The sequence below is a fragment of the Trifolium pratense genome, linkage group LG7 (assembly GCF_020283565.1).
Source record: "Trifolium pratense cultivar HEN17-A07 linkage group LG7, ARS_RC_1.1, whole genome shotgun sequence".
Classification (NCBI taxonomy): domain Eukaryota; kingdom Viridiplantae; phylum Streptophyta; class Magnoliopsida; order Fabales; family Fabaceae; genus Trifolium; species Trifolium pratense.
Genome location: NC_060065.1, coordinates 47,819,091 through 47,832,496, shown reverse-complemented (window position 1 = coordinate 47,832,496; position 13,406 = coordinate 47,819,091). Strand labels below are relative to the sequence as shown.

Genomic DNA, 13,406 nt, shown 5'->3' with positions numbered 1-13,406 from the left:
GGTTTATAATTAGATAGAATGATTAAAAAAAGGGTTATGCTAACCGGTGCCCCCAGGGCACTGGTTAAGGAAACCAAAAAAGGAAATTTTTAAATTGAAAATAATACTTTTTAGACTTTCGAGGCGTTGACTGCACAAAGTTCAATGTCATATTACTATATTTGTTTCCTTAAACAGTGCCCCGAGGGCACTGTTTAGCATTTTCCTTAAAAAAATTAGGTTACTAAGTTAGATCAATTAATGAATAGAATTAAGATTTGTGTTTTTTGAAATTTGAGGAATGTATATATAGTGGTTTATGGTTGTATGCTATCTATTTGTATTGTAACATGTTTGGAGATTTCAAGGTAAATTTTTTTGCTGTCTGCAGCTGTTTCTTGTTCCATTTAGCTAGTAAAATACACCGTAGAAACTTTGGATGTATATGATTTAATGAATTTTTTATTAAGTTTATGATAATTAAGGATGTTACACGGGTATATATTGAACCATTTAAATGAGTTATATTGATACATAAATTAAGAAAAAGAAAAAACAATTTAAAACAATTTATATATTGGTCCTGAGAAGAGAAAATTGATATATAAAGATAAAGAAAAAACAATTTAAAACTCGGAAACTGTATAAATATACTGTATCTGTGTCTAAATATATGTAAAAAAAATAAAAATGTTTCTCTTTGTTTTTAACTTTTTAAGTTCTTAAATATTGCAGCCACCCAAAACCAATGATAAGAATGTGCCTTGTAACTGTAAACATCTTATCCAGTTGTACAATGTTTTAACGTATTAACTAATTTACTCATAAAATGACACCACCAATAAGATGAGTTTTCTTTTTACACCAAAATATACCCTGCGAACAACATCGATGACTAATCTTTTAAGGTGATTGCATTGCTAATAATTTGATGGGAGTTGAAAACAGTACTTCACTACAATCAGGGCCAGTTCCGAAATTTTGGAGGCCCGGGACAAATAATAAAAATAATCCCTAATAAAAAATATAATTTTTTTTTGGATGCAAAATATAATTCCTTAATTTTTTTAATAAAGAGGCTCTTAAAATAAAATTAAAAAAAAATCCTTACCAAAAGAAAAAAAAATAATATATATATATATATATATATATATATATATATATATATATATATATAGCGACTTCTCCATCTACGATTCATTACTGCCTGCGCGCTACCATTGTGGAAGATTACATTGTTTGTCATTTTGTGTTACAAAATATACTTAACCAATTAGAGTAATGATGGACTCAAAAAAAATTTGAGGCCCCAATCATTTGGAAGCCTTGGGCTGGAGACCTGGTTGCCTTGGCCCAAAACCGGGCTTGACTACAACAAATATGTTACTAAATCCAAAAAAATATTACTATTTAGCTTCCGTAACATTTGAACAAATGTTACATAAAGCCTATGTTACTAAAGGATTTTAGTAACATTCAACTATTTAGTAGCTATTGCGTAGCTAATCCCTAGCAAATAAGTTTAGCTAAAAGTTATGCATTGATTGAGCGAGGTTATGACTTGAATTTTGGTCCTTTAAGTTTTTTAAGGCTTTAACTCAAATCAATTGAACTAAGTTAACTTATTGACTGATAAAATTATGGTTTTTATTTTAAAGTTTATTCGCAATTTTTCACAATATTTGAATAACCTCTAGTAATCAATCTCAATCAAATTAATTTAAATTTGCATAGTGGTAATTTTGGTCGTGCATGTTGTGACCTTTGTTATTGCTGGGAATTGTGGTCAAATATAAGCTCAATTAGAATCATGTTGTAGTTGCAAAGACATAAAAAACTCTACTTTTGCGGTCTAGATTGGAACCACACATTTGTCGTGGTCGAATTGGTTCGCGTATGATTTAATTTCTGCACGGAACCGTTTCATCTGTGATGAGTTTTTGAAGTGGCGTTGAATTTTGTATGGGACAAAGAAAATTAAGTTAAGGGTTTTGAGAAAGGAATACAGAACAACAAAAACAATTGTAGTATCAACAAAAATACGAAGACTAAGTAGCCTCCCCCCTCTTTCATAAACCCTAGTTTTTTTGGTATTTTTCATCCACTAAAGGGGTAGTTTTAGAATCAATTTTTTATCCAAAATCTCTCCCTCTAAATTGTTTTTCCTTTTCATTCAAATAAGTGATTTCACATATATTTAGTGTCTATTTGACCCGGCTTTTTTTAGGTCTTAGAAGCTATTTGAAAGCTAAAAGTAAAAATAAGAGCTTTCAAGAAAAGAGCTAAAGTTGTTTGGTAGTTGCTGTTTTTTTAGCTTCAGAGTTACTTTTGAGCTAAAAGTTGTTTGGTAAAATATATTTTTAAAAGATTAGATTATTATTTTTTTTGGCGGAAAAAACCTTTGATTTTTAAGACAATCAATAGTATAAATAAATGGATATGTTAAAAATAAAAAACAAGTATGAATAAAAATTCATAAATTATCATATAAAAAGGATTTCTCAAAATATTTTATCAAAGAGAAATTATCTAAAGAGAGTTTACTAAATAACATTAAAAAACTTTGGCAAATCATTCCCGATTAGAAAGATAAATTATCAAAAATTTATATCATGATTTCTATTTTGAATCAACCCGGTAGCTATTTGATTTCGTGCTCTGTCCATGTAGCCTTCATCTAGTAATCTTCTTGGATTATATGAACTCATATCTTCATTGATATTTCTTTCTTCTCTATTGTCAATCATATATCTTGTAAACACAAACCTGTCAGATAAAATCTCTAAAATCCATCGAAAACAGAAAATAATCTCTCAAATTTTATGATAAACGATATTCCATTCTATTTCAAATTCGAATGTCTTTAAATAGGCTTACAATAGGAATTCTACTCAGACTAAAAATTTACTAAAGATAATAACAAATTTAAATAAAAATAATCACAGCTAATAATAATGAAATTAAAACAAACTTTTTAAAAAATATTAACAACTCATATCGTAAGTTACAATATGATCTTTTGATCTAATGATTATCAGTTTTTTTGTAACTTAATGATAAAAATCAATTTGTATATGATGCATAATATATTAGGAAATTGGTATATATATATAAAATACTTGTTACGATTTGGCGGATTCTAGGGTGGGAGACCATGATAGGTCTCTCACCGATGAGTCATGTGTTATGTGGTTTGGATTGAATGTGTACATGATATTATGATGTACTGTCAGTATTAAATTTTTTTTTTTTGAAAAAAAAAGTTTTTGATATTTTTTCGGGAAAAAATTATCAATTTTTTTTCCCGAAAAAAGTTCCCGATTTTTTAGGGGAAAAGTTTCGATTTCAGATAAAAACAATTCCGGAGTTTTTCTGGAAAAAAAAGTTTCCGTTCTTTTTTCGGGAAAAAAGTTTCGGATTTTTTCCGAAAAAAAGATTTCAATTTTTTCTGGAAAAAGTTCCGATGTTTTCCGGAAAAAAGTTCCCGATTTTTTGGGGAAAATAGTTTCAAAATGTTCATCTGAAAAAGTATTGCTGATACAAAAAAAAGTGAAAAAACAGAAAATATTTAAAACTTTTTTTTTCGAATAAAATATTAGAAATTTTCCAAAAAAATATCGGAAACTTTTTTTCCAGAAAATATCCGAAACTTTTTTCCGAATAAAATATCGGAACTTTTTTCCCGAAAAAAAGAACGGAATCTTTTTTGTTCAGACAAAACCTCCGAAATTGTTTTTATCTAAAATCGAAAATTTTCTCCTGAAAATCGGAAACTTTTTTCCGAAAAAAAAATCGAAAATTTTTTCCACAAAAAAGATCGAAAACTTTTTTTCGAAAAAATCGGTAACTTTTTTTCAAAAATAGAAAATAATATAATACTGACAGTACACCATAATATCACGTACACATTCAATCTGATCCACATAACACTTGACTCATTGGTGGGAGATATGCTCTACTAACTCACGCTAGCATCCGCCGTTAGATTTTGAATCAATTTGTATATTGTATAAGGACTGTAGCATATATCACTTCACAATCACTTCATCTTTGTCTGTCTTTGCCAGATCTATAAGAAAAATCTTGGAGGAACCGTGTTGTTTGGAATTTCCTCATCTATTTTCTAACAATTGTATTTATTCTCTACATCTAATTTAGACTGACCCAGTTTAATTAAAAAATCAAGTAACACAAATACAAATAAAAAAGAAAGAAATTAAAAAAATTAATGTCTGCTATTGTAGAAAGTAGCTCCGAAGTAATGTCTGACAGTGAGAAGTAATTTCTGCCATTTGGATTAGCTTATTTTTTAGCTTATACAAACAGTTTATGCAATGTAAATTATGTTTTATGTTACTTTAACTATAAGTTTACACTAGCTAAAATGGTATTTTTATATGCTATTTTAATTATAAGTTTACACTAATGAAAATTATATTTTTATATGCTATTTTATCATAAATAATTACCTTAACAAACTTATAATAATACATAAAAGTTGAATAAGTTGTTTGTATAAGCTAAAAAATAAGCTAATCCAAACGGACACTTAATATTATTACCGTCTCGTTTGGCCCGGCTTTTTTTAGAGCTTATGCAAATAGTTTATGCAATTTTTATATATTATTAAAAGTTTGTCAAGGTAGTTTATGATAAAATAGTTTATAAAATTACAATTTTCACTAGCGTGAACTTATAAAATAGCATCAAACCTAATTTATATTATATAAGTTGTTTGCATAAGCTCTAAAAAAGCTGGGTCAAACGAGCCCTTAGTGTGACGTTGGGCTCGTTTGGCCCAGCTTTTTTTAGAGCTTATGCAAACAGCTTATGCAATTTTTATATATTATTATAAGTTTTTCAAGGTAGTTTATAATAAAATAGCTTATAAAATTACAATTTTCATCAGTATGAACTTATAAAATAGCATAAAACTTAATTTATATTGCATAAGCTCTAAAAACAACTGAGCCAAACAGACCTGTTGTGTTGGTCGTTGTATTGTTGTGGCGTTATTTTGTTTTCCATCTTGGTGCGGTGTTTGTTCGGTTCAGATATTAACAGATTAGTTTCGACTAATACATATTCAATCAATGGCGTCGTAACGTTGCCGACTCGGAGACATGAGTATTCCGAGTATTTCAATTTCGTCATATTTGTATGCTTTGTCTTATTTGTAAGCATTTTTCTGTTACATGCTACTAACAGACTGACAGACCGCGTTTCACGCATGTCTGCGTCTATTATGTAAATTTATGTAAAAAAAGAAAAGAAAAGACATGCTTATGTTATGATGAGTTTGTTAATAAAAGATGTGTGCTGCTAAAAAAATCTAAGAGTATTGATTATTTTAATACAATTTCAAAATCGATAAAAACTAAAAGGAGAAATGTTGACTTTTCATAATACAACATCAATATTCAATAGTACTACGTCGTGACTTAACTAAATTTAATTATAATTTTAGTGGTTAAAAAACTCTTTGAATAAACTAGAAATTTATGAAATAGTTAAACCTTTAATAAATGCAAAAAAATCATAAGACTAAAGAGTTCAAATTGTCAAAAAAAAAAAAAAAAAAACTAAAGAGTTGAATATTTCTTCTAAAAAAACGGTTTATCCGACCCTATCTACCTATGCTTGTTAGTGAGATAAAAAAAATATAGATTTTTTTAGACTGTTTTTAAAAAATTGGGTTAGTCTATCTAACGACTAATAAAAATTACCTACATAAATAAAATATATCTTTCGTAAAAAAAATAAAATAAATAAATAAAGTATATCTCAACTCTATAATAAAAATATGGCTCACCAATATTTTATCAAATTGAGGTGAAAATACACATAATTGTATAGTTGAAGTTTATCTCTTACTATTTTTTTTTTTTATAAATCTTTTACCATATATGTTTTCCCCTTATCTTCTCGGTTTGTTACCATCACTTTATTATCCTGCCTTGTATATATGTATACATAATAGCTGATATTTTGTGTATCATAAAACAATAATATCGCAAAACATAATTTTTTTCTTTTTCCTAAGATATGGGAAGTTGTTGCTCCAAGCCTAAAAAGAAGAGAAACGGTGATGATATCAAGCCAAGAGAGAAGATAAACGATGATGATAACAGAAACAAGTTGAAGTGTGACTTTGCGTCAAAGATAAAAGAGATTAAGAATGAAGGTGTCATTGTCGCTGAAGCTACGAAACTCACAAGACGTCATAGTACAGGGAATGATTTTCGTGTATTCAGCTTATCAACGTTCTAAGAATGGGATTAGAAGTTAATATCTACTAGGTGATGTCTTTTTTTTTTTTTCCGTTCATCTTATGCAGAGACGATTATTATTAATAATATATTTGCCGTTAAAAAATAAAGTTAATTGAAAATTAGGCAAGACCTTTCCAAAGAATTCAAGTTAATTTAGGATGTAAAATATTAGCCACAAAGGAAAACTTCAATTTTTTTTTTAAATTAGTCTTCAATTTAGTTATAAACATGTAATATATTAATGAATTGAGACAGGATATGCTGACACCGGGTGTCAATCTTAAGTTTGACACCAAATCAAAAAGGTGGCAATTCAACAAAAAAAACCCAATACTTGTTTTCTTCTGCAAAAACTTAATTTGAATGAAATCCTCACGTATAATACACCGTTTTTGCTAATCTCTACCACATCTCCACTCTTCAACGTTCTTTCAACATATGAATAGCAACATATGCAAAGCTGATGACAAATTTATGAATTTTTTTGTCCAACAAATTTAGAGTTTTATGGATTTGCTTCGATTGCTGGGATTTTAGGTGTGGGAAATATACACTAATGAAAAAGCAATTGCATATATCTTGAATGCATAATATAAAATAAAAAATTGTGGTCTGGCCAGAAAAGAGTTTTTTTTTTTGTCTCAATTATGAAAAACAGAAAAAGTGTCAACTTTATAATCCACCCAAAAAAGGGTTTTGACCAAGTAGTAGAGAACACCATGATACCCGTAGCAGCAACAATTTTTTTTCCGATGAAAGATAAATCTTTCTAATTCTAATATAATAAATTGATTAATTCCGTCAAAAAATATAATAAATTGATTAATATCAAATCTACTAATTTGTCCTTATTGGTTTTAATAATATTCCAAATAGTTTTAATAATATTCCAAATTTTATATCCTTCATTATAATTGTACTATATTAAAAATATGAATCAATCCATAAAAATAGGAATAAAAAAACAATAAAATATTATACAAAGTTTAGTAAAAAAAAATTATAGAAGAAAAAAAACAGAAATAATAAAAAGATTATAGAAAATAAAGATTCTGTTTTTTTTAATTAAAAAAGATTTGAAAATAAATCTTTAAAATTTTTAATTTAAAAATAAATTTTAAATTTGAGAGTAAATCTTGGAGTAAATCTTTATTTTTGGTCAAAATAAAAAAAATAGTTTTTTTTATTTTAGGAAAAAAAATTAAAAATTTATGCAGAAAAAAGTAAAGTTTTGTTTTTTAAAAATAAAGATTCTATTTTTTTTAATTAAAAAAGATTTGAAAATAAATCTTTAAAATTTTTAATTTAAAAAAAAAATTATTTGGGAGTAAATCTTTATTTTTGGTGCAAAATAAAAAAAATTCGTTTTTTATTTTTATTTTAGAAAAAAAAAATTTAAAAATTTATGCAGAAAAAAGTAAAGTTTTGTTTTTAAAAAATAAAGATTCTATTTTTTTTAATTAAAAAAGATTTGAAAATAAATCTTTAAAATTTTTAATTTAAAAAAAAAATTATTTGGGAGTAAATCTTTATTTTTGATGCAAAATAAAAAAAATTTCGTTTTTTTTTTATTTTAGGAAAAAAAAAATTTAAAAATTTATGTAGAAAAAAGTAAAGTTTTGTTTTTAAAAAATAAAGATTCTATTTTTTTTTAATTAAAAAAGATTTGAAAATAAATCTTTAAAATTTTTAATTTAAAAATAAATTTTATTTGGGAGTAAATCTTTATTTTTGGTGCAAAATAAAAAAAATTGTTTTTTTTATTTTAGGAAATTTTTTTTAAAAAAATAATATATTATCTGACGTGGAATTTTTTTAAAAAATGTAAATGATTTTGTCTACGTGTACAAGTTACGTCAGCATATGTGCACAGTCGCATGTCCTGCTGTACACTCAGGGAGAAAAATGAGGGAATTTATGTTTTGCAGGGGGGTAAACAGAAAAAAAAAAAAATTCTGCACAAGGGGTAAACGAAATTTTGTTTATTTTGCAGGGGGTAAATGATCATTTACCCTAGAAAATTTAGGCATAAAAAAGAAAGTTTAGTCAAAACAAATCTACTAATAATAATATATTAAAAGTATTGCTACCAACTTATATAATTTGTCCTCATCAATTTTAATAATTTTTCAGATTTTTTACCCTAAAATATAATTTTACTCGAATCATAATCGTCAATCGTCGAAGAAATCTAAGCATAAAAATACAAATCGCACAATCTAATAACATCAAAGAAAAGAAGTGGCTGGCACGGGAGAGGGTGGAATATGGCAATGGTGGCAAAACAAGGGTGAAATATGATGACAAATCCAAACACAATGGTGGCTCTAGAATGTTTAAAACAAGGTACTTTCCCCACTCATCATTTTTAGAAGCTACTTTTGGTCATAACTGAAGTTATGTTTGGAGAAGTTTATGAAAATTGCGTCATGTGCTTAGAAGATTGGTGATGGAACCAAGATCAAAGTGATGAATAATCCGTGGATTAGGGGCGATAGAAGCGGCTGGGTGAGAGCACCACAATTCCAAGGTGTGTATAATATAAATGTGAATAATCTTATGTTGGAGGGTAAACAATGGGATAGTAAAAAAAAATTGCAATTTCTTTCTTATGATGCAGCAAAAGAAATTCTAATTGTACACTGAGAACAGTTATAAGTTTATGATGCAAGAGAAAGGTGAGCGGGGAGGTGGAGGTGCTCAAGGTGATTGAAAAAGCTTGTGGAAAATTAGAGCGCCACCTAAAGCAAAGCATTTGCTTTGGCGGATATGTAGAGAATGTCTCCCAACAAAAGTCCGGCTTCGCCGACATTATGTTCAATTCCCGACCATTTGTCAACTATGCGAGGAAGAAACCGCGGCTGGTGTATTAGGAACGATGCAGGTTTGTTTGTATGTGCAGGGGCAGCTTGGGACGTTGGCAGTTACTCCATCAAGGAAGCTGAAGCGCTGGCTATATTGGAAGCAATGCATGCTATCTGCTTTTACATTTGCAGATGGAATACATAATATTTGAAAGTGATGCACAAACGTACCGGAAGCAATACATGCAAGACATATTGGAAATTTTGAATTTAGCTTGATTGTTTGTAGCATTAAAAATTTGTTAGTTTTAAATCCCAACTTTGAGGTCAAGTCTATAAAGCGTCAAGCGAATTCGATTGCTCATTTGTTGTTGAGAACCATGTGATTAATAAAATGAGTTGAGTTTGTTTGTGTCATAAAAAAAATAACATCAAAGAAGTTGAACAAATCTATACATAAAAGTGGAGCTAGGAGTTTCGATCAATGACTTTGGCATCGTAACGCTGCAGACTTGGAGACATGAGTATTCCGAGCATTTCAATTTCATCATATTTGTATACCTCATTAAAAACATTAAAATCTAAAATTAATATGAAAACAACTAATCTCTTATTTACGCGTCAAAAAAAAAACTAATCTCCTTTATTTTTGCTAAAAAAAATAAACATAATCTTGATCAGTGGAACGAGTGGATTGCCGTCCATAAATTGCGAAGTAACGATGATCATGATGTTCCGCTTGTCAGCACCATTCGGTGGGAAAAACCTCGTATAGGATGGTTAAAGTGCAATGTAGATGCAGCATTTTTTGTCGGTGCAGGTAGGACCGCGTTGGGTGCTTGCTTTCGTAATAATTCTGGTGAGTTTATGGCTGGAATTACGCAGTGGCAGCAACTGACTTTATCAACAGAGGAGGGTGAAGCATGGGCACTATTGCAAGCTATGAATGAAGCTAAGAGTAGAGGTTTTGAAAGCGTCCAGTTTGAAAGTGACTCTCAAGTGTTGGTTGATGCTATTCGTACCAAACGGCGAGGCAATTCAGAGTTTCTTTCAATCGTCAATGAAATTATTCTTGTTATGTTATCATGTGTGAACTTTGAAGTTAAGTTAGGAGACAAGTGAATTCGGTTGCTCACACTTTAGCTAGGGCGGCCAATTCCTGGATTAGTTTCCATAGATTTGAGATTATTCCTTCATGTATTGAACTTTTGATAATTAATGAAATGCAGTAAGTTTGTTTGGTTAAAAAAAAAAAAAAACTCCTTTGTCACTCACACAACACATAACACAACCATTTGAAATCAATTTCCACAAAATCACACCAACCTCTTAAGCAAACTGTCACAACCCCCGATCGAACCTCCATTACCATTTGCAACCCACCAAACTTTAGAAGCCAAAACAAACGAGAATAATTTTTTTTTTTGTATTGCATTTAAAGTGATTCGAAAAGAAATGATATTAATGTTTATTTTTTTATGCTTTTTTTTGCTAAAGAAAGGAGAATAGTTTTTTTTTTTTTTGAGCAAAAATAAAGGAAATTAGTTGTTTGACTTGTGTCCATGTTAATTTTAGATTTTAATTTTTTTTTAATGAGGTGTTATATATATATAAGATAACTAATATTGATAATATTGGTTGATAAGATAAATTTATTTCTTTTAAAAAAAATACAAGTATTTTTTAAGCGAAATAACTTAATTGTTAGTGAGATAAAATATATATATATATATATATATTCTAGATTTGTGGATAGTTTATCCAACAAGCAATAAAAATTAACCATAAATAAATCCCATGTGAAGTAAAAATTAGTTTGAAGATAACGCATGCATATATATTTATTTTGTTTTCATTGATTGTTAGATAACTATCTCTAATACTTCAAGGGATATATGCCTCACCAAATTTTTATCAAAGAAATTCAAATTAATTAAAAATTTGAGATTAAGATGAACGAAGTTGTACCTAATTAATTGTATTTCTAATATCTCAAATGAATTGTATCTTTTATCTGTTATCTTTTATCTTTAGTTTGTTACAATCACTTTGGTATCTCACTTGTGTATATATACACACAACATAGCTTTGTGTATAAGAATCAATATTGCAATACATAGCTTTCTTAATTAACTTTTTACTAATATGGGAAGTTGTTGCTCCAAGCGAGAAAAGACCAGCGATGATGTTAACAGAAACAAGATGAAGAGTGACTTTGCGTCAAAAATAAAAGAGATTAAGAATGAAGGTGTCCTTGTTGGTGAAGCTAGGAAAGTCACAAAACGTCATGCCCGAAGTGATTTTCATGTATTCAGATTAGCACCATACACAACAACTTCGATTTAATATTAGGCAAAGGCGCTCCAAAGACCATGCAGATCAAGTTAAAGTTTTAGTATTTAAAGTTTTAGCCACAAAAAAAATTCAATTTAGTTATAGATATATATGTAATATAATGAATTAATTATAAATATTTTATTAGAGTCGCCCTTGTACAAACTTGGATGATATTTAGTGATGATTCATAAAAATTTGTTTATGTTTTAAATTTTGAATAAGATGAAAGATCTATTGGCTTGAAGAATAACACTTTTCAGCCTATTTGATCACGTTTATCTATTTCTGACTATGATATATTTTGATGTAGTTCAATTGAATCTCAAATTGCCCTTGTCAAAATCACTATAGGATACAAGCGATTTATTGAAAATATCTAATTTTGCCACCATGTACGATCACATTCATGCTTTTGACATGTTCTCGTGCAGATAATGCATTATAAATGTGATGATAATGCCTAACTTTGGCATAAGGAGACTAAAAATTGCATTTAAATTTAAAAGTAATGTCACCAAATACTGATGCAAAATCTGTAACACAAAACATCTTTATATTATTTCTGGTGATTACAATTACAGAAATAGTTACATCAACCATTTCACATCTCACAAACTTTTCAAAAACAATCAATGAATTATAAAATAGCATAAAAGATAGAAATAAAAAAAAAGGCAATTTAATATTGAAATAAAAGTTTGCATGTTCTACCAATTATGCCAAACCTTTCTTCAAAGTTTGAATGGTAGAAACATTAGTCTTGAAAGCCAAAGCCAAGACATTATCATCAATGGAAGTGTTAAACAATGTGCTAGGAAGTGAAACAGTTCCAGCATTAGCACTACCAAAGGCAGAAAAAGCAAAAGCAGGTTTTTGAGTATCAGAATTGAGCTGAAAATGGACAAGACCCTTTGGAAACACAAAGATGTCACCGGCTTGTAGCGTTTGAGTGAATAGCTTATTGGTAGTGTCAACAAATCCAACTTTAAGGGAGCCTGTAGCGAGGAAGAGTAGCTCGGCCGAACGAGGATGTGTGTGTGGTGGATTGATTGTCCCAGGTGGGTATGCTAGAGCAGCATATGACACACTTTGTCCATCAAGAGCTGGAAACTCTGCTTTGCTTGCTTTGAATGCTTTGAAGGTTGAGGGTAGTGTGTTTGGTGGAAGAAGGGCGCGGAAGCCGGTGAATGTGAAGAAGGTGCTATCAACTGTGGTTCCAACTGGGGCTATGAAGTCAGTCAGGATATCTGGATCGCCAGCTAATGTTATTTGCATTATGGTAAATGCAAATATGATTAGTGTGAGGACTTTTGAAATTGTGGAAGACATAGCTTATGATTAGATGGAAGGGAAAGTTGGATCAATGAATGGAATTAAGATTTGTGTTTTTTGAAATTTGAGGAATGATGTATTTATAGTGGTTTATTTGTATGCTGGCAATGTGTATTGTAGTAACATGTTTGGAGATTTCAAAGCAGATATTTTTGCTGCCTGCAGTTGATTTCTTGTCCCATTTAGCTAGTATACAGTATGAAGTGCGGACACTCCTCAGATAAGGCGTATTTCGGTGTCAGACACGGGTCGGAGACCGACACGACACGACACCGACACTTATAATTACATTGAATTATGTCATTTTCTCAAATTATTATCGGTGTCGATATGTAGTGTCTATATCGTGTCCGGTGTCCGTGTATGTGTTCATGCTTGATAGCTTTACACCATAGAATTATGTAGTGACTTTTTTAGATATATATAATTTAATGAATTTTTTTATTACGTTTTTAATAATTATGTATGTTATATGGTATGTATTGAACCATGGAAATGAGCTATGTCGATACAACTTATACGAGACCTTATGTTTAAGTGAGAAAAGAATTTAAGTTGTTCTTTTGGGAACTGTTAAATCTGATAAACTGAAATTTGTAATAAAGTGTGTTAACTGTTAAGTTTTGAGCACCACACCACAGATTTCTGTCATGTTCACAGAATTTGGAGGAGTTGAGAGAAT

The 13,406-nt window shown here is 29.3% G+C and overlaps 1 protein-coding gene across 1 annotated transcript; it reads right to left on the bottom strand.

The window, feature by feature from the left end:
• Window positions 1-12,071: 12,071 nt before the first annotated feature.
• Window positions 12,072-12,747, bottom strand: LOC123899425 (germin-like protein 9-3). Its single transcript, XM_045950543.1, has one exon. The coding sequence runs from the start codon at window positions 12,719-12,721 to the stop codon at window positions 12,107-12,109; it is 615 nt and encodes a 204-aa protein (XP_045806499.1). The 5' UTR covers window positions 12,722-12,747; the 3' UTR covers window positions 12,072-12,106.
• Between the last annotated feature and the right edge of the window lie 659 nt (window positions 12,748-13,406).

Excerpts from the sequence above, each read along its gene's own strand:
- LOC123899425 (XM_045950543.1), bottom strand. The coding sequence starts at position 12,721 with ATGTCTTCCACAATTTCAAAAGTCCTCACACTAATCATATTTGCATTT.